Genomic DNA, 19,698 nt, shown 5'->3' with positions numbered 1-19,698 from the left:
TGTGTTGATTAGCACATGCATCCAGAGTTAATGGTAGGAAAGCAAGAACTGCAAATTCGCACTGTAAAGCCTAATTCTTTGGCTTAACCTTCCCCCCCCTCCTCTTGCCCTGTCCTCCTGGCCCTTTTTAGCATTAACATTTGTTTGAGAACAGAAGCAACCCCAGCCAAACTAACTAAATTTCCCAGGCATTGCCACCCAGCACAGCGACACGTGGCAGCGAGGGAGGGAAGGCAAACGTGCAGAGCTCACATCACACACGGCACCAAGCACAGACACATCCCAGAGGAGAAGCTGCTGCAGCCAGGGAAATTCAGCTCTGAAGAGTTTGCATGGGAACAATCACTCTCTGAAGAAAACTGCTTGCCAGCAAACTTACATCCCACGTTATGACCAGCTCAGACCTGCTGCCTCCTCCCCCACTGACCTCAGAGGGGGGAATTTCGGGAACTGTGGAAAGGAAACATAGAGCTGTCTGCACAGTGTAGAGACAAGAGACCATGTCACATTAACCTCATGCAATTTAACCCAGTTGTATTCATACTCCTCGTGCAATCAGGGTAAATGCTTTTGGGACAGGATGGGCAGTCCTGGAAAGCCCCAGCCCTGTCCCACATTCACCCTCCTGCTTCCCATCCCTGGGCCAGCCTGAGGTTTCTCTGAGCACCTAAAGATCTCACAGACTACAGCATGTCTGCTGTGTTCATGAATTCTAAAAACTGCAGACATGCTTCATTTCTTTAACAGGGTTAACTTATAGAATCACAGAATGGCCTGAGTGGGAAGGGACCTTAAAATCATCTTGTTCCAACCACACTTCTGTGGACAGGGACACCTTCCACTAGACCAGGTTGCACAGAGCTCCATCCAGCCTGCCTTGAATACTTTCAGCGATGTTATCCAGATAAACTGGGCAATGGCCTTATTCCAAGTTAACTGGGGTTTTAATTGATGGGTTCTTCTGAGCCTTGTGCTTGTTACATGGAAAGTGTACACTGATCAAACACCATGAATGAAAAATCCCTGTCAAAATTAAACTCTTTCCATCCATTAATACCTTCAGACTCTGCAGCACTGCCTGAACTGGCAGCTTTTGGCATACTAAATACAGTTTAAATGGATTTAGATGTTAGGCTTCTGTGATGTTCAGTAATGCAACACAAATTGTCCCACAGCTAAATGAAAAAAAAATGGACAAACTAGTTATAGGCTTTTATATCCAATGGCAATTCCAAGCTTGTTTGCAAAGAGCCAAAGATATGAACAGGCCCTTTTTTTGCTAACATTCAAGATTCTTGAATTGAAAACAAAGAGAAGAACCCACTAACCTGCCTCTTCAGTTCTTACTTTTTCTGAGGGCAAACTAGGTTCTCCACCTCCTATTTTGTTAGTGGCAACTACACGGAATTCATATTCAACCCAAGGATTTAAATCCACTACTGTGGTTGTGAACGTTTTCCCGTCGATCACATCTGGAACTATTAAACAGAAAGAAAAAAAAAAAAAGGAAACTAAGGACATGGTGTCCCTGGTCAAAAACATTCCAGCAGAACCGTCACAAGAACTGTGTTACCTGTTGTGGCTCTCTGCCATCCCACTGAGAAGGGTGTCCTGGCCTGGATGGTGTAGGTGGTCACTGGGCTGTGATTATCTGTCCCTTCCTGCCAGGAGATCTGAGCTGTGGTATCAGTTATTTCATCCACTCTCACGTGTTCAGGGGGCCCAGGTGAGCCTACAATCAGAATGAAAAAAAACAGGCAGTGTTTTGTGAAGCCAGAGCCCTGGAAGTCACTACCAGCAGTATGGATTCCCACTCTGTCAGCGCCGTGGGAGGAAGGAAACAATTGAGCTTGGAATAGGAACACTTGTAATTATTATTTTACATTCACTAAACTTAACTCTGATCGTTTCAACCTGAAATACTCTCAACTGTAGAACAGATGACTGGGGTTTGGTTTTTTACCAAGAACTATTGTTCAGCACCAACCCTCTGTCTTTCCCTTTAGTCCTAAATGTCCTCCTTTAATCTACTAATACATCTCTGTAGTCTGCCAATTTGTTACCTACAGCTGTTTTGCTGTACAGCACACTGGAACAATTTTTCAGCCCAACATCTGACCAGCAATCCAAGCAGCAATTCAGTCAGACAAGCTTTCTGCTGCCTTCTGGAAAATCCTCATTCTGGGCATCCTGGCAAAAATGCTGGGTTTTGTCTCATCTGCACCAGCAAAGGGGGTTGAAATGACTAACAGTACACAGACAAGGGGAAAATATCTGAGATATTTTAAAATATATTGAGTAAGTGCTGATCACATAATGTGCTTTCCTAGATCAAAGCTTTTTGCCTGTAATAAATGTAGCTGTAACAGCAGCAAAGAAAGCTACAGTTCTGGCTCAACTGTGAACATTCCAGCTCTGAATGAAAAGGAATAAGCCTCCATTATATGCTTTAGACTCCAGCATGTCCCTAGGACAAAGCCTCTCCTGGGCTCTGCCAGCAGTTGCCCATTTCACAGGAAGGATTCTGGAGTCCCCAACGCTTCAGTTTGCAGAGGCAGCAACTCACAACTGGCTCACAGCTGCCAGTGAGTTCCCTCTTGTCAGTGGCTTGAAGGACTGTCAGTGAGAGAAGATGTGAAGTCAGTATTATAACCTCCAGCTCTTAATTTCTCTGGGAAAAAATTAGGCTCCATCCCAAAATTGAGCTGTAATTCTCCCTAACTGCAAGGCAGAATGACATAATTCAAGCCACAGTCATTCATCACCTAATTCAAGTCATGGATTGGGTTTGTAATCTACAACACCAGTTGTTTCTGTAATCTGCAATATAAAAAAAAAGGAAGAAAATATGATTAATAGGAGCTGAAGCTGAAGGTACCTCGGACGATCAGGTCGGCTGCAGATGCCACACTGTCCACCTCTGTCTTCACCATACAGACATACTTCCCACTGTGTTTCAGCTGGATGTTTCTAATCATTAAATCCCCTGATGCACTCTGTGGAAACACAAAGCTCTTGTTAATGTAAATACACTACCTTTGCAGTTTAATATTAAGACTGTATTTGTAAAGGGAAATCAACGAAAAATGTCAAATTGCTCAAGAAGTGCGTAGCAGACACTGTCCAGGACAGCAAGTTACTGCTCCATGCTCGTTGTCTGTGAGCATTTTCCTACCAAACATGAGGTGATGTCCCTCTTTTTGGGAGAATTAAGCTACACCATGGTGAGCTCAGGCTGGGAACACACCTCCTGCTCTCAGGAAGCATCAATAACATCAGTGCCCTGTGACAGATCAACCATTTGTCTCAAAGCCCCAAGAAAGGGAAAAACAAGCTTTCTATGGCCATGAACCAATCTAACTTCTATACAGGCTTTATGGAATTTATAGCTAGAATTTATAAGCCAAGTTATGACAGATTTTTAAGGAACGTGTAAATGACAAAGCTGAATTTGAGCCATTCTGCAGGATACTGTGAGCACACTTTCATTGAAAGCTTGGGCTAAATTTCCCATTTTGCAAGCCTATTCTTTGTTCTTCACTGAATATTTAATCTTTAAGTTTTTTCTCCCCCAATGTTCTCTCTCTTATCATAGCATGTGGTTGATATCCTGAGTCACAGGAAACACACACAGAACTTGAGTAGTAACTGTAACTTCAAATCATCTCAGGGCTCCTTGTAAAATATTTGTTTTCTACATCACTGAGCAGAGAACTTGATACTAAACCACTGGCAGTGTCCCTTAAAAAAAAAATCTCCTCTTCATGTCAGCTGAATTACTGCTTTAACCTCATTCACAAGGTATTTTCCATGTGAAAAACCTCTTAGACAGATTTGGATTTCTGAAAGCTTTACATTTAAATTTTCTGGAGAAAATTTGTTTGAGGACAGAGCCCTACTTTGTGTGTATTTGCAGCTACTCTGGCCACACGACTGATTCCTGGGCACACAGCACTTTGGGAGAAAGGGAAAGACATGATTTTTAGGTTTATTTTAATCTTAGGAAAAAAAAATTAACCTTTCCAAATGTTTGGTTATTTTTCTTTGTTTCAGCATTACAATGTCTCAATTCTTTATTCAACAGAAGCTGAAACCAATTGCCTGATTCCCTTCCATGTGTGTGCCTGGTCTTCTGTGAAAGCACAGATGGAAGTTGTTTGCAGGACAATTCAGTGCTGATTGCTTACAATAAATTAAAAGTTGGGTTAAAAGCAATCTAAAATCCATCTACTTGATTGGAAGTGGATATTCAGGGAATGCCCAACATCAGCAATGAATACAAGCAAATTACGTTCTGCACAAACTTATTTTAGCAAACTCAGTTTAAGGCATCTCCACAAAGGGGGCTGCCAAATAGAATAGTTTTGCTTGACATGAAAGGCACCAAAATATTAATGCTGCATTTAAAATATTTGTGGATATTTTGGGGAAGAATCTCAAGGTACCAGGGGGAACACAGAAATTTGCAGCAGGAAAAAGCTCCCCCCATTTCCATCGGGGTATCTGCATTCCTCCCTGCTCAGATTAAACCTTTGTCAGTGGGGACAAGCCCAGGTCATCTTCCTTTCCCCCTACTACATGGAATATTAGAAATAAAGAGTATTCCATGCAGGAGGAACAACTTCTGGAATTGCTTTTGCTTCTCTCAGCTGCAGAACAGCCCCAGCCATTGCTGAGTGATACCCAGTTTAGAGGCAAGTCTGCTCAAAATCTGGGCATCTGCTTGGTCTGCCATGCTTTCTGTATAAATCACCTAACAAAAAAAAAACCAAAACCAGCAGTCAGCCAGCCTTGCATCCCATAGTTTTCTAACCATCTGGAAGACCGGGTGGTGATCCCGTAACGTCCCACTAACTACAATGCTGGAGACCTCAGGCAGGTGTGACAGGGACCTCCCAGACATCATTACACAGAAATCTATCTATTAAAAAATTATTTTCCAACCAAGAAAGCTGAAGTTATTTTTTGCAATGATATTTTCATTTAGCAAATACACACTGCAACTATTGGAAGGCTCGGACATATTTAGGCTTATTTATTTACCACGACCTGCATGTAACTCCAGATGAAATTATTCCACTGACCTTAATGTGATACAAAGCCCATAAAATATTCCTGTGGATCTCCTGGATATCTATGAAGTCTTCTACTGAAGAGCTTAAATCCCTCTTTACACAAACACAAACTTTAAAAAACCCCACCCTAAATGTCTCTATTCCATAAAAAAAACTATGCCCTTTACGACAAATTTTCAAGTATAATGTTCTAGATTCAGAATTCTGAGTTAGGCAATACTCACCCCGGATTTTTCTTCAGCACTGACAGAGCATGTTTTGTGAAAAAAACCACTATATTTTTTTTAATGCTTTATTTCCTCAGAGACATTAAAGTAAGGCTTTGATTTGGAATCATGCCCGTGCAAGAGAAGGAACTTCCTATTTTTATACACTAAAAAAAGACAGTAACTAAGTCAGTCTACACCTGTAAGGCAAATGAAGAGAAGGTGTTCTCAGCTTACCCCTCCAACCTTCTCAAAGTGGGAAGCATCTCTCTTGAAGTCAGTGAGGGTTCCATTGAAGTACCAGGTGAAGGTGATGTCCAGGATGGGATCGTGCTGAACCTGGCACGGCAGCACCACGCTCTCCCCAACGGTGACATCCATGTTGGAAGGTGCCAAGGTGATCCTGGTTGGCTCTGTGGAGAGCAGGAATATTGGTTAGTGGATTCCTGTCCTGCTGAGCTTTGCTTGCTCCTGATATTCCATCCGGTGACTGACAGTGCAGCCGGGCTGGAAATGCTGTCGGAGCATTGCGTCCTCGCACACTGATGAGTGGGAGCTGCCTGACACTGGAAAGGGGAATTTTAACCTGCTGTGTGCAAACCAACACACTTCACAAAGCCAAACCACTGCAACCCACAGCCATTCGAGATGTGTGTGCCTCTCAGCTTTGTGTCTCTCAGCTTCGTGCCTCCAAAACACTCCTGTTTCAGAGCAAGAAGCAGCAGCAGCAGCCACTGGGAAGATGAAGAGGTGCGAGTAAAAAAGGAGCTAATAAAGTCCAGAAACCAGGGCAAATCCAGATGAGGAAGACTGCATTGGATATTTAGGTCCATACATCATATAAAATGTAAACAGTGCCATTAAGAATAGCTGCTTGCTATTCCAGACTCATATTATTGGAGAAAAATGTCAACTACTGTAAATACCGTAAAAATAATATTTAATTCTAGGAATTTTATATATAATTCTATTACTTCTATATAAAGGGACATGAATCACTTAGAATTATATGATATCCCAGTGCATTACATATCCTGTATATCTCTTAGGTCCAAACAGAATTATTTTGTTCAGTGAATTAACAGCTTCACATTTCCAGTCTGTGCTCCTGAGTTTGGAAAATTTTTCAGATATTCAAATCTTTGAAAAAGAATGTTATGAGAAAACACATTCTTCAGATAAACTTCACAAACCACTGGTTCTTTTAATACATTATCTCAGCCAGCAATGGATGACTTGGAGGAAGGGGCAAGACCCCTTTTAACAATTCTGTGTGCAATTTGCTTTTGACTTAATATTTTATATGCTTGTGGAGTCCCTGAATGCTCCCCTGAAGCTGGAGTTTCTACCACATCTTTTTCCACAAGCAAACAGCACACAGACTTCCTTTGGGCTAAACAGATTTTCAACTGGAATATAAAATTACCTCAAACACTTTTTGATTAACTATTTTTTTTTCCATAACAGATTTAAAAAAGCCCAAGAACTTAAAAGCATAATTGCACTGTTTAGTATTTAGACAAGTGAGAGAAGGGAGGAAAGTGTTCAGAACTCCCTCACATCTGAGAATATCTTTGTGAAAGACAGAAAATCCCTCAGTCTCTTTCCTCTCAATAAAAGAGCTGTAACAAATATCCTTTTATCTTTACAGATTGTTAAATGTACAACTTCTCATATTCTTTACATTCCACGACATTTAGTAATTTGCCAATAAGCAAACTCAGACTCCTGTCACAGAGTTTGCAATTCCAAGTCCATCCCTTCCCACAGACCCTCCATCCCAGTTCACCCACCAGTAACTATCAAGTTTGTTGAGCCACTGGCTGTTCCAAACTGGTTTGCTGCCAGGCACGTGTAGGTTCCAGCATCCACTTTGGTCACATTGGCTATTCTTAGTCCTCCATCCTTTAACAGCACGATTCTAAAGAATTATGAAGAGATTTTAAGATTTTAAAATATTCTCCTGTTACCTCAGATATATTAATTTGCATCAGAAGAAAATGAACTCTATTCCAGCTGAAACCAGGGCAATTACCAACCTGGTGCTTGAAAACTTTATGACTATTCACTGACAATATACAACAAATTTGAACCCATCCATGTATTACTGGTTTTGGACATCAGCAAAGACAGTGTTTTAGAGTTGTATGTAGGGGGGATGTGTGTGTGTCTGTGAGAGAGACAGAAATCCCACATTAACTCCATCTTTTTCAGCTGCACCAATTGAAACTAGAATAACCTTCAACTGTTTTTTACCTCATGCAGTCTTGAACAGCAACTTTGAAATGACTATCTCTCACTACCATAATGACACAACAGGATTTTTCAGATGATTCCTTCAGGGAAGGACTTGCAGGAAAGGAAATTCCCTTCACCCCACACAACCTCCACCAGTGAGAGCCGTGCCCAATGGACAGACAAATGCAACAAGCAGAAAGGTGCTCAGAAAAGATGTGGACAAGAGAAGATCCACAGAGATACACAGACAGAAGGGCAGAGATTATTTCCTTGACAGCAGCACTGGAGGGGTACACAGTTAAGGATGATTTGCCTCCCTCTTTGCCCATTTCTAGCCCTCCCATCTATCATATCCTCAGCTGCAGGGGCTTCTACCAAGTCTCCTGAGGACAACCTGAAGCAGTTGTACAACAAACTGCATATACAATGTCCAGAATAATTAACAAAAGGTTCCTGATACATCTGAGTCAAGAGCTTCAGAGCTTCTCTCTCAGATCCCACCAACCCATTTCAGAGGCACCAGATGAACCTCAGTGAGACCACTCTGTTGGCTCCCTAAGCACCTCACAGCAAGATGGTGTTTGGAAATGCCCCAAACACCCACATGGAGCTACAGAAAATCAACAGAACAGCAAACAACAACACTCCAACCTCTCACTGCAGCAGTTGGAGTCTTGCACAGTTTTCAGTGTAAGTATCAGCTGAGAAGGCAGCAAATGTCATGAAACTTAGCACAGAAGAGTTGTGAGGATTTTGCCTGCATGTGCTTCATTATTAACCTGCTTCTTCATTCAGTACAAAATTAATTAATTACACATGCTTGCTGCTCTTTTTATTTTTAACACACTTGAGGTAAAACAGTATCAATGGATCTCCATAATTTCTGTGAGCTGAGTTCAGTTCTCTCTGGTTAAAAACCTATTACGGAAAGATGGGGAATTCTGCTGTGTTAAGTGGAAACTGGAATCACTACTATTCCTCATGAAACTTGTCCTGAGCATGGGATAAGCCCTCTACCAACTACCTCAAAGGGGGCTGTAGTGAAGTGAGTGTCAGCCTCTCTCCAAGGTAACAAGTGGCAGGATGAGAGGAAACAGCTTCAAGTTGGGCCAGGGAAGGTTTAGATTGGATATCAGGGAAATTTTCTTCATGAAAAGGGTTGTGCCCACATGCCCTGGGCACAGGCAGCCCAGGGAAGTGGTGAAATCACCATCCTTGGAAGTTTTAAGCCATGGGGATGTGGCACTTGGGGACATGGCTGAGTGGTGAACAAGGTGGTGGTGGTGGTGGTTTGACACTTGGACTTGATGATCTTAGAGGTCTCTTCCAGCTCCACAATCCTATGATTCTGTAAGCAGGATGCTCACTTGAGCAAACAGGTTCCTGGCTCTCCTGGCATTCACATCACCAGCTCAGTGGGAGCAATTCTCCCTGTGCAGCTCCACACGTGGGACAGTGGCTGAGGAAGGGTAATCCAAGCTGGAAACCACAGCTTTGGCTCCAGGCAAACCTGTCCAGGCTTTCAGTACTGAGGGCAGGCACAGCTAAGACACTCCTCGGATTTAATTATGCTGCCAAAATAAACGCTGGCCCCTAAAAGGTGTAGCTTCAGTGAGCTGCACCATCATTCATTATTTATAGTGATTTATAGTATAAATAATACACAGCTACAATGGTATTTTTAAAAAGAGCAATTCAGCTGAATCTGTATTTCAGAGAATAATTCAGTGGGTAAATAAGGGCAACAGAACACGACTGGAGTCTGATGGGTTCAGTGATCTTATCCTTCACCCTTATCTTGTCTGACCCCAAAACCACATTCCCAGTCCCAGATCACGGAGGTGTCACCCCACCAGGGCTCTGTGGTTACACTGCCCCTCTCCTTTAACAGCACGTTCACCTAATCCTCAAAGCCACGTGGAGACTGTATTTTAAACGTCTGAAAGCAGAAACCTGGACCCTTCCACAGCTGCACTGCTCTAACATAATTTCAGAAATCATAATATAGAAATAAGTGCAACTTTTAATTGTTTTGGTGGGGTTTTTTTTGTTTGTTTGTTTGTTTGTTTTCCTTAATTATTTCGAATTGCATTTTAGATTTCCTTAAAAAACGGAGCTGCAACACCCGGGGCTGCAGCTGAGATACTTCCTTTGGGCAAAGGTGGGACAATAATGAAATCAGCAGAAGCAAATGACAGGAGACAACAAGTCACCCTGTTAGAAGGACAGACAAAAGCATCTTACTGGGGTAAGAAACGGACTTATAAATAGATGGTTTAATCTTCTTCCCTCTGGAAGTAAAGAACTTTGAATCCTCCAGAGCATCCTGAGGTACCTCAGCCAGTGTGGTGGCATTTGGAGCACATTCCTAAGGAGGATGGGCTCCATCCACTGACCTCCCTGAGGCTTATTAACTTGTTTTGCAAAATTCCCAAGTCATATTTGGCTGCACTTTATGTTAGATGGAACATTTTAAATTAATTAAATTGGACCATATGGTTTATAGGTGTTTTAAATGTGTTAAAGACATGAGTAATACATTTTATAGGTAATTAGAATGACATTAAAAAAAAAAGGTGTTAAAATATATCAATTATGGTTGCAAGCAAGCCAGTGAGTTGCATTTTCTAGCTAAGGCTTGTGTTGCTTCATCTACTTTGAAGCACTTCCCAGCAGAAAAAATACAACTAAATAAAACCCAAGTGTTGACAAAGTCTAAGATCAAACAAAGGAAAAAGCAGGATCAGGGAATAAACCTGAGAATGTCTATTGTTTAATTAAAACAAATCACTTTTAGAGTGCTCTGAGCTATTTGCAAGTCTAGCTCGCCTAAAATAATTAAGCAGTAGGCTTATTAAAACCCAGATATAATTAAGAATCAAGTTTTTTTTCCCAGAGTTAAAAAAAAAAAAAGGCAAACAAAACACCAAAAAATCAATTTGAGAAAGATATGATAGTCAAAATAAAATTTTTAGCCGGTAATTTAGAAAAGAGAAACTTTTTACTTTTTCAATTACAAACCAGTAAGTGCAGTGTAGAGCCTCTGGAAACCCTAAATCCAAAAAACAGCTCTACCCCCTCTGCTGAAACATTAGACAAAATGAAGCTTTCAGTTTACTGAAAATTTTTAGATAATCACACACTAAAACAACTCTACAAGGGCTGGTGTGGCCAGGAAGAGACCTGGATCCCTGACACGAAAGCAGAACACATCCTTTGGCATTCCCGGGATCTACAAGTGTTTTTCCAACACATTTTGCTCAAGGCCAGCAGTTTTCAAAGTGAATTCCATTTCTACCACCTGCACCCTTTTGATGCCCTGGCAAATGGCACAAACCTTTCTCCCTGCAGGCCAGAGAGAAGGGGTGGAGGGATGCTTTGGCACATTCCACGTGCACAGCAGGAGATGGATTCAGGACCTGTTTGGCCATCAGATCAAAGCATCATTGACAAAACCATCCCCTTTAGCTTGCTCTTGAGCAAAACTGTGGGAAATTGATCATGGCAAAGGGTCTTTTTGTTTTCCAATGGTCAAAGGATGGCATAAAAACCCACTAACTAAACAAACCTGAACTCACACCCACGGTCTATGACCAAGGTCAACAGAATGGGGACAAGGATCAACCACTTCAGGACCTGGGGTTCCTGACCTGAGAGCCTCATGTTGGTAAAATTATTGCCACTGAAACTCACTGTCATTAATGAAACTGTTAATGAATGCAAATTAGTTCATCTTCCCAAGACAATGCTTTATTACTAAAATTACAGACATAATCAAACTAAGGAAGCGCTGCCTTTTTCATTTGTCAGATTATTCAGGAAAAAAGCCAACTATTTTAGATCCTCATTGATATGATAATAAACATGAACATACTCCTTTCCAGTTCATAACACTTCAGTACAAAAGAACAGTGGAAAAGTGGGTCAGAACTGTCTTTTTATATATCAATCAAATTCCAACTAAATTAAACCAGATTAATTAACAGGAAAGTCAGCAGAAAAAAATTTTATTTAAGTACCAGTAAGTGAATGCTTTACTTTCCACATCACAGCATTTCCAACTGTAACACAAAATGAAATAAAAATACTTAATTCAAAATTGTAGGGAAGATAAACTGAGTAACTGATACTTCTGAGAATCATGCAACTTTTTATCAGGAATTATTTCTTTCCTCCCTTAATTTGACATTCTTCTGCATGTTACCCTATGCTTTAAGTTCTCTCTGCATTCCACTGCTCTTTACTGTTTAGCTCTCTTTATTCAAGATATTAATAAAAAAAAAAACTACATACTTTGCAAAATTAACAAGAAACAAGATTGCATTCTTCAACGCTGAGCGACTTCTCAGCCCAGAGCTCATGAATCCATTTTGAATTATATTTTCTTCCCTCCACAAGACATATCATATTCAGCTCATTTAATTAAAATTTACTGAGTCATTATCCAAATCTTTTACACACTGAAAACGCAGCACCATTTAAAAATAAATTAAGAATACGAGCAACAGTGCCATCAAAATGAAACTCTCTCAGGCTTTACTAAAGTAATGTGGTCAAAACCTCCAGCAAAACCTAAGTTCTCTGACGACAGAATACACTGAATTAATGGAGTATTTGTGCTTTGTTTTTATCATTTAAATAGGAGTTTTATTAAAACATATCAACTCTATCCCTGCTGCTGCATCGGTGAAAACATTTCACTGCCCCCATTCTCTGACAGCACTGAGTAACTTCACACACCACCAGCAAACTTACCAAAACCAACAGGAGTATGGATCTAACTACTTCAGGGCAAATGAATTTGGGAAACAATACATGTATTTATCCATGTGGGATATAGTCCCAGAGCTGTGCCCTTGCAGGAGCTGACTTATGGAGATGAAATAACTTGAAATTCTTTGAAGTCTCCACTTGCTCTTCACAAGCAAATGGTAATAGTTGACATTATAGCTGACAACATTTGACAAGGGATGGGAGTCAGTCTCTGTCTCACAATTGATTTCTGGCTGTGTCTCCAAAGGAGAGCTCTGTGAGCTCGAACCCTTCTGTAGGGCTGAGCTCCAAATGCAATTAAGCTCCTTCTGCCCCTCCACCTCTCCCAGGTGTAGTGCCTGCTGGATCTCCACGACCAGCATTCCCCTTCTAGGAACTCATTCCTCCTGTTTTCTGTAAGTAAATAAAAAGAAACCCTCCCCAACAGACTTCTCCACTGGAAATGTAGTTAATGGCTGAAAAATGTACTGCTAATTGGAAACCCTTTCTTGAATTGCAGGAATTGTAGAACTGCAAGAAATCCATGAATTGCAATTATTCACAGCAGACAGCAATGAACTCCAGTGCTTTCTGCAAAGAATTCCACTTCTGCTTTTCTCTGAAGGCAAGTGGACTTCATTTAGATTGATTTAGGATTACTGGCTTGTTATTGTGCTTCCTCTGGAAGCCATTTACAGTATGTTGTCAAAAATATAGTGGGAGACACTCTGGGTCATATGTTGGAATTACCTGCACTTTTCAGAACTAAAAGCTGTAATTTATGTTCATAAATCTAAGCGGGCAGCGTCGTGTATGTTCATTTTTAGAAACTGAGCATTACTGCCTCTAGCCTGGTACCATCACTCCAATGAAACTGGTGAGCAGTGCTTTGGAAGGGCAATCCAAAGCAAGCACTAAGACCAGATGTGATGCCCAGCCAGAGAGAAAGCTCAAAGAAAGATGCAATGTGGCTGAAACTCTTCTCCTGGAGATGTGTGGAGTCCTACAAGGTCCAGTAGTGCCTGGAAGCTTTGACTTGTCATGACTTGAACCTAAACAGGCTGATGATGGGCAGCTCCAACAACAGGGACAGGATTGGGAGGGATACCATTCCACCTGCCTGCCTTATTATAGACGTGGTACAGAAGAATTTTCCTAAATGGAGAAAATCAGGTGCTACGTGTTTTTTGCACATGCTTTACAAAAGCAATCATCAAAATAAACCCCACTGAGAATCATCAAAATGTGACAGGTATCACATAAATTTTACAGATCATTGTGGTTCTGTGTTATTGACTTCTTTATTAATATGATACTATTTAATTAAAGGATGATGGGAGGTTTCACACAGAAAAGAAAACCAACCAGTGCTATTTGGAACGAGGTTTTGCTCTCCTGCAGGCCTGCAGCCAGCGAGTGAGGCTGTGGTACCGTGTCAAGCTCTGCAACAACAGATGCCCCATCCTCTGCCAAACTGCCACATTTGACAACACTTAACACCAGAGCACAAGAAAACTACTGTGATCCCTGTGAACAGAGAGCCAGGGCTGCACAGGTCAAGATGACAGTGCCCAAAGCTTCTGGGTACAAGGAGAGAGCTGCAGCCTTATGATGGAGCAAAGAAAGGTCTCCCCTGCAGCCTCTGTAAGTTTTGATCTATCTGGTAGCAACTTCTGTGTTTAGAAATTGCAAAACCAAACCACAACGTGGTGTTTTACAGGAAAAAGACTAGGAGAATTTTGCCTAATTTAGAACTAGCTTCCTGATGACAGGCTAAGCTTTGTACAACCCAACACAAATTCCTAGAGGAGCAGGGATACACTCCTTAAACCACAACACACTGCCATGTTAATCTCCTTCAAAAACAAAGTGTTCTGTTTCCTCAGTCTCATGCTTGGACTTCTGGACACTGCCTGTCCATGAATTATCCTGCTAAGGACAGGGTGACACCAGAGTGTTCCAAGAGGAACGCTCACAGTCATCCTGTCCCCACTGCTCCCAGGTAAACACTGACTTTCCATGGCTGTTGCTGTGACTACAGTGTGTATTTAACTCAGATACCCCAGCAACCACCTGCAGAAAGGCTGACCTGGGGCAGCCTGAGCTCCCAAACAGTTACTGTGCTCCTCTGAGTGTTCACAGCCTGTTCCACGCGCTCAGGTACAGCTGAAATGTCCTAAGTACCAACTTGCCTAATTTACACTAAATCAGATGTGGAACCATCTCAATCACACCTTCCATCCAAGGAGCTTTTTTGCTGTCCCAGTTCACTACTGAAACTCTGAGTCTGTGTAAATGCTGAAATGTAAAACACAAAGCCTGAAAAGCCAGTAATCCCCAGTGTGGGAGAGATGTAAAGTAAACGGCTGCTCCAGAGCAGGGAGGAACAGTTCTGTGTTGTCTTATTATACAATTTAATCAGCAGACTTTGTGCAATTTCAGTTCATGACTAATTCAATAATGTTTTAATGGTTATTGCTGGGAAGAAACGTTTACATGTTGTTGGAAATCAATAGCTGGGGATATGGGTGAATCACAAACTCTCCACTGGGAATTACTAACCCCAAAACACATTCACTATCACGTAAACAATGGTGACAGATATTATCACTGGTAAGATCACAGTTGCTTGAAAAGAACCTCTAAGTGCATTTTCATTTTCTTTTCCTGTTTTCATCTGCTATTCTCAACCTCACAATCATTAACTTTTCTTTCTTTTCTCAGCCATATTATCACCAGGGCTGTGACATACCTCATTTGCCTCCTTGCCAACATTTTCAGAGCATTTTATTGAAGGTTTTTAGTACTGTTCTATAGGCTTTGCCTTTCCAGTTTTCTGTCAGTACCTGGTTCTCTCTAAATCTGGTCAAACTCTACGTTAAACTGAAAACAGCATCCACCCCTTGACCTTAGAGAAAGCACTACACTTGCACTCTCAGTGCTCTGATACAATGACAATTAATAAACAACTGAAGAACCCCCTCCCCAGCCAGCGAGACTTCACAGAAACTTTACAATTTTTGGATCTACAGATGACACCACAGCATAAAAAGACATAAAAAAGCTTCTTGTAAGATTAAAACAAATAAACCAATGTAACTTGATACCTTTCATTTTCGTGTAGCTGCTCACCTCCCTTCTTCCAGGAGCATTTGGCCTTAGGGGAAGCTTTGGGTTTGCATTCAAAGTCAACTGTGCTGCCTATTTGAACCTGGATCAGTTTCTTCATCGGATTCTTGGAAAAGTCTGGAGCAGAAGCTAAAACAGGAGGGAGAGTAACAATGAAATAAAGCACTTTTAATTCTATTAATGACACCTCTCAGATTCCAAACACAATTAAAACCATTAATTAGTTCAAACGGATCTCCTGTTGGACAATCAGGCACCTCTCCTCCTCATCCAGGCACACAGGCTGTGCAGGTGCCTCTCCAAACGAGGTGTGTAGAGCAGGTCACACCAACCCCACCCGTGACCCCAGCGAGCCTCCAGCCCCTGCCTGGCTGCACACCCTGCTCAGGGGGAGCAGACCTGTCTCAGCTCAGGAGCCTCATTAAACCCCACGGAACTGAGAGGTTTCCCGTTGGGAATGCAGTGTCAGGTGACACGAAATGACAGCACAGCTCGTTCTGAGGGCGGACGGGTTTCATTGACCAAAAACGCACGTGGCTTCTACCCACGCTAACAAAAGGAAATTCAGTATTTTAGGAGACCAGGGCTGAGGGAGCACCTGCTGATGGACTGTAACCTTAACAATAGAAAGGCAATAACTTGTGTCCCCAAAACACTCCTCTCTGACAGGCCTGGTTTTGAAATCAGCTCAGGGTACAAATCACAAAAGCACGTGAGTGTGGAAGTCACAAGTTCTGTGTTCCCCTCAAACAAACACCTGTCACTGTTTTAGACCCGAGCACATGCTGACTGACTGAATGACAATTTCTCATCCCCTGGATCAAGAAGGGCGGCACACAATGGCTTTTAAATGCCTGGGAGCCTCAGAGAAGGAGGTGAGAGCTGCTGACTGACTGCGGAGCCTCCACACCACGCCAGGGGTTTTAATCTCCAGGCCTGTGTCCAAACCCCCAGCTCTGCTCCTCCCCCAGTGAATGGTTTAGAACGTTCTGTTTTAAAGAAATGAATGATCGGCCTGCAAATCCTCTGGAAGCAGATGAGTCAACTCCTCAGAACTGCAGATAAAGACATCAGCTTGACAGAAATGTTTATTTCGGTGACAGCATCTGAGTTAAATTTGAGATCATGAGGAGGTGGAACACGAGGCAGGTGGAGGGGGTGTGGAGAGGGAAAATGAGGTTTGTGTTTTAGTGGAAAAGGAAAATCTTACCTACAACCCTGAGGTCTGCACTCGAGTAGATGACACCATGTTTATTTTCAGCTATGCACTGGTATCTGCCAGAATCTGTCAGATTTAGATTTGATATTGTAAGTGCACCATTTTCAATTTGGATCCTTCCCTGAATATTAAGAAAAATATCTTTATTGATGATATATTTCCTGTGAAAAATTTAAAATAAGTAAGGAATATAAATAGGACAGCATAAATACAATACATGGGGTAAGTGCAACAGCATAATCATGAGAACAGTTCTAAAAGAAGTGACACAACTGCATCATGACCTGGTAACAGTCATCAAATAAGGAGGCTTGGCAAGACAGTGTATGAAAATGATTGTTACTTGCTCGGTCTCACAGAGGCTTTGCAATCTCAAACACCCTTGTATTTCCCTGGAAATAGGGACAAAATCCCTCCAGCCTCCTCAGGACAGACCAGAGTATCCAAACTATACAGATGGCACTGGCATTTTGTACTATTTAGAGATTTCACACATGCCATTTGCTAATGAGCTCCCCCTAATACTGTGCAGAACAAATTCCAGCAGTCATTAAACACAAGACAGGGACTTAAGTGCCTTAAAGCCAGCAAAGCCACTGAAGTATCTGGATCTTCCCACCTTGCTTATCCTTGGACAACTGCATCAATTACAGTAAGAAGTGACTAATTTGAGGAGGGAGTGGTGGAACTGGGGAGAAAAGGAGCCAGTGACAATGACAAAACCAAAGGAGCACAACCTCTGGGGGAAAAAAACCGACCAGGACCCAAACTACACACCCAAAAATATTTTCTAATAGCTTTTTTTTTTTTTGATCTGGACATGGCTTAGCAGGCCCAATTCAATGGTATCACCCCCTGCCTTCTCCTAGGGGCATGTACACACAGTTGGCCCAGCACAGGGGGACTCCAGCTACCTCTGGGCAGCCAGGACAGCTCAGTGTCCCCTCCCAGCTGAGTGAGAGGCGTTCAGCCAGCCAGACAAAAGACAAAACAACGCACAGAGGAACAAGCCTTAATCTCCATGCCTTGATCCTCTCTCTAGCAACCCCAGCCACAGTTCTTGTTCTTCCTTAAAAAAGATGTTTATGAAGAAATGGAGCTGAGCGGAACAATCCCAGCAGATCTTTGTGGAGAAGACCCAGCATGAAGGATTCTTGTGGTCAAGGAGCAGAAGACACCTGATCACTACACTCCTCTTCTGCTGGCTTTCAGAGAGTCAGTCCTTCAGTATTTCCAGAGGCAGTCATGCTTCTGCTCTGACATGATGCCAAAAGGCTGGACACCAACACCCAGAAGGGGAGACTGAATGATTCTAAGATGTTTCTGTACTTACTGAGGTGAAAAAGCACTTCACCTCAGAGACTCTGTGTGAGATTCTGTGCTCCCTCATTTAACCTGTCCCCAAACCACCACCACTCTTTCAGTGACCATGTAAGTCCCTGAATGGTGAGAGATGTTCTTCACAGCATCCACTGAATTCACCTGAGCAGTCATTCTTCCTTCTTCAACTCTTTAGTGCCAGTGTTGAGCACAAGGCACTGGCCAAGGGCAAAATGCCTCCCTGCAATGGGCTGGTGCCTGTAGTTTATATTCCTGATAACCTGAACGGGGCCATTTTCCAATGAAGCAGTGAGATTTAAAATCAGTAATTTAAAATCAATCTGCATTTCAGACCTGGAGACCAAGTATCTCCCCTTCTAAGTTCAACCTCTTTTCCCTGTCACCAAATGCATTACTTTCCATTACTTTAACAATTGTATTAAAGCAAATACATTCTTTGCATCAAGTAATGGGAACCTAATGAATCTTTGGGATTTTCTTCTTTTTTTTTTTGTCAAGAAGTTTGAATATGTTTTCTTACCTTCAGTGAAATGACAACAGCAATTATAGTAAAACCATTTACATTCTGTATCCTTCATTTATGGTTCTTTATGTACAACTTTATTAAGCTCCCTTCTCCAGTCATTCCTTACAGATTTCTTTCTATGCCTCTATTGTTGCTTTTGAATCTGCTTTTAGCTGGGATGTTTCTGTACAACATAATTTGTCTTTGTGTTTCTGGTATTGCAGCTTTTGAAGTTTCCACCTGGATACTCTCAACAAACATATGAAAACCAGTATCAAACACTTCTCTTGACTAATTCCCCGGGCTTCTGAAAATTCTCACATTTGTATGAATAACGTTGATTTTACACAGTGTCACATTTTCAAAAGAGAATGTTACCTCTATTGACAGTTGGTCTCCATTCTTCAGCCACCTGTATGATGGTTTGGGCTTCCCACTTGCTCTGCAATCCCAATATAAGGTGTCCTCTACAGCAGCTTCAACATCCTTTATGGTCTGGATCCAGTGAGGCTTTGCTGCAGATGAAAAACACAGCAGAGACTCAAAACAAGTTACTGTTCCATACCAGAATCTAAGGGTTAATTTATAGGGAACTCATCAGTTTTCTGCACAGACTGGTCTGTACCAACAGAGATTCTTACTAGTCCTGCTTCAAGTCCCCTAATGAAACAAGTAACTTGCTCTTCCTTTTGGACATTTTTTTACTACAGCAGTAAACCAAAGAAAATTAAGAGTACAAAGCACTAAAGGTGTAGTAGTGAAACCGATGTTAAAATCACTAATGATTAAACAACACAATTTTGAAACGGAGGGAAATGTAAGAAAAGGACATTAATGGTGAGTCTGAAATTAAATAAGTGATGTGGCTAAATCATCAAATTAATGCTGAAGAGAATCCTTTAAGTCCTAAAAAAAAAATAATGGTATGTCAGCCTTAGTGCTAAATACCATTTAAATTGTTTTCTAATGTGAGGCAGCACTTAACAGGATGAATCCATGGATATATGAGATTGTTTTTGAAAGCATTAGTCTTGGCACAGCATTTGGGTGATGCAAACCAGTAAAAGAAAGTCCATAAAAATCACTATTTCTTGAACAAAACTTGGATGTATTAACATACATCCTTCAGAATTACCCAAAATATAGTTAAAACTGTAAAGATATTTAAAACATCTGTCACGGCTTTCATAAGGTGGTGGTGGGAGAAAGCTCACTTGGCAAATAAACATCAAT

General features: G+C 41.7%; 1 protein-coding gene across 2 annotated transcripts in view; it reads right to left on the bottom strand.

Moving 5' to 3' along the window:
* Nucleotides 1-19,698, bottom strand: part of LOC135420137 (contactin-3-like) — a 103,116-nt gene that overhangs the window by 8,792 nt on the left and 74,626 nt on the right. For both annotated transcript variants that reach the window (XM_064667166.1, XM_064667167.1), the window contains exons 7-15: nt 18,844-18,980; nt 16,611-16,740; nt 15,379-15,529; nt 7,075-7,202; nt 5,519-5,694; nt 2,879-2,996; nt 1,574-1,732; nt 1,329-1,478; nt 380-450 (exon numbers count right to left, since the gene is read on the bottom strand). In XM_064667166.1, coding sequence (XP_064523236.1) covers nt 380-450; nt 1,329-1,478; nt 1,574-1,732; nt 2,879-2,996; nt 5,519-5,694; nt 7,075-7,202; nt 15,379-15,529; nt 16,611-16,740; nt 18,844-18,980 — 1,220 coding nt within the window. The remainder of the gene's footprint in view (nt 1-379; nt 451-1,328; nt 1,479-1,573; nt 1,733-2,878; nt 2,997-5,518; nt 5,695-7,074; nt 7,203-15,378; nt 15,530-16,610; nt 16,741-18,843; nt 18,981-19,698) is intronic.

Source organism: Pseudopipra pipra, chromosome 11 (genome assembly GCF_036250125.1).
Source record: "Pseudopipra pipra isolate bDixPip1 chromosome 11, bDixPip1.hap1, whole genome shotgun sequence".
In the NCBI taxonomy this organism is placed as follows: domain Eukaryota; kingdom Metazoa; phylum Chordata; class Aves; order Passeriformes; family Pipridae; genus Pseudopipra; species Pseudopipra pipra.
This window is presented reverse-complemented; position numbering and strand designations above follow the sequence as displayed.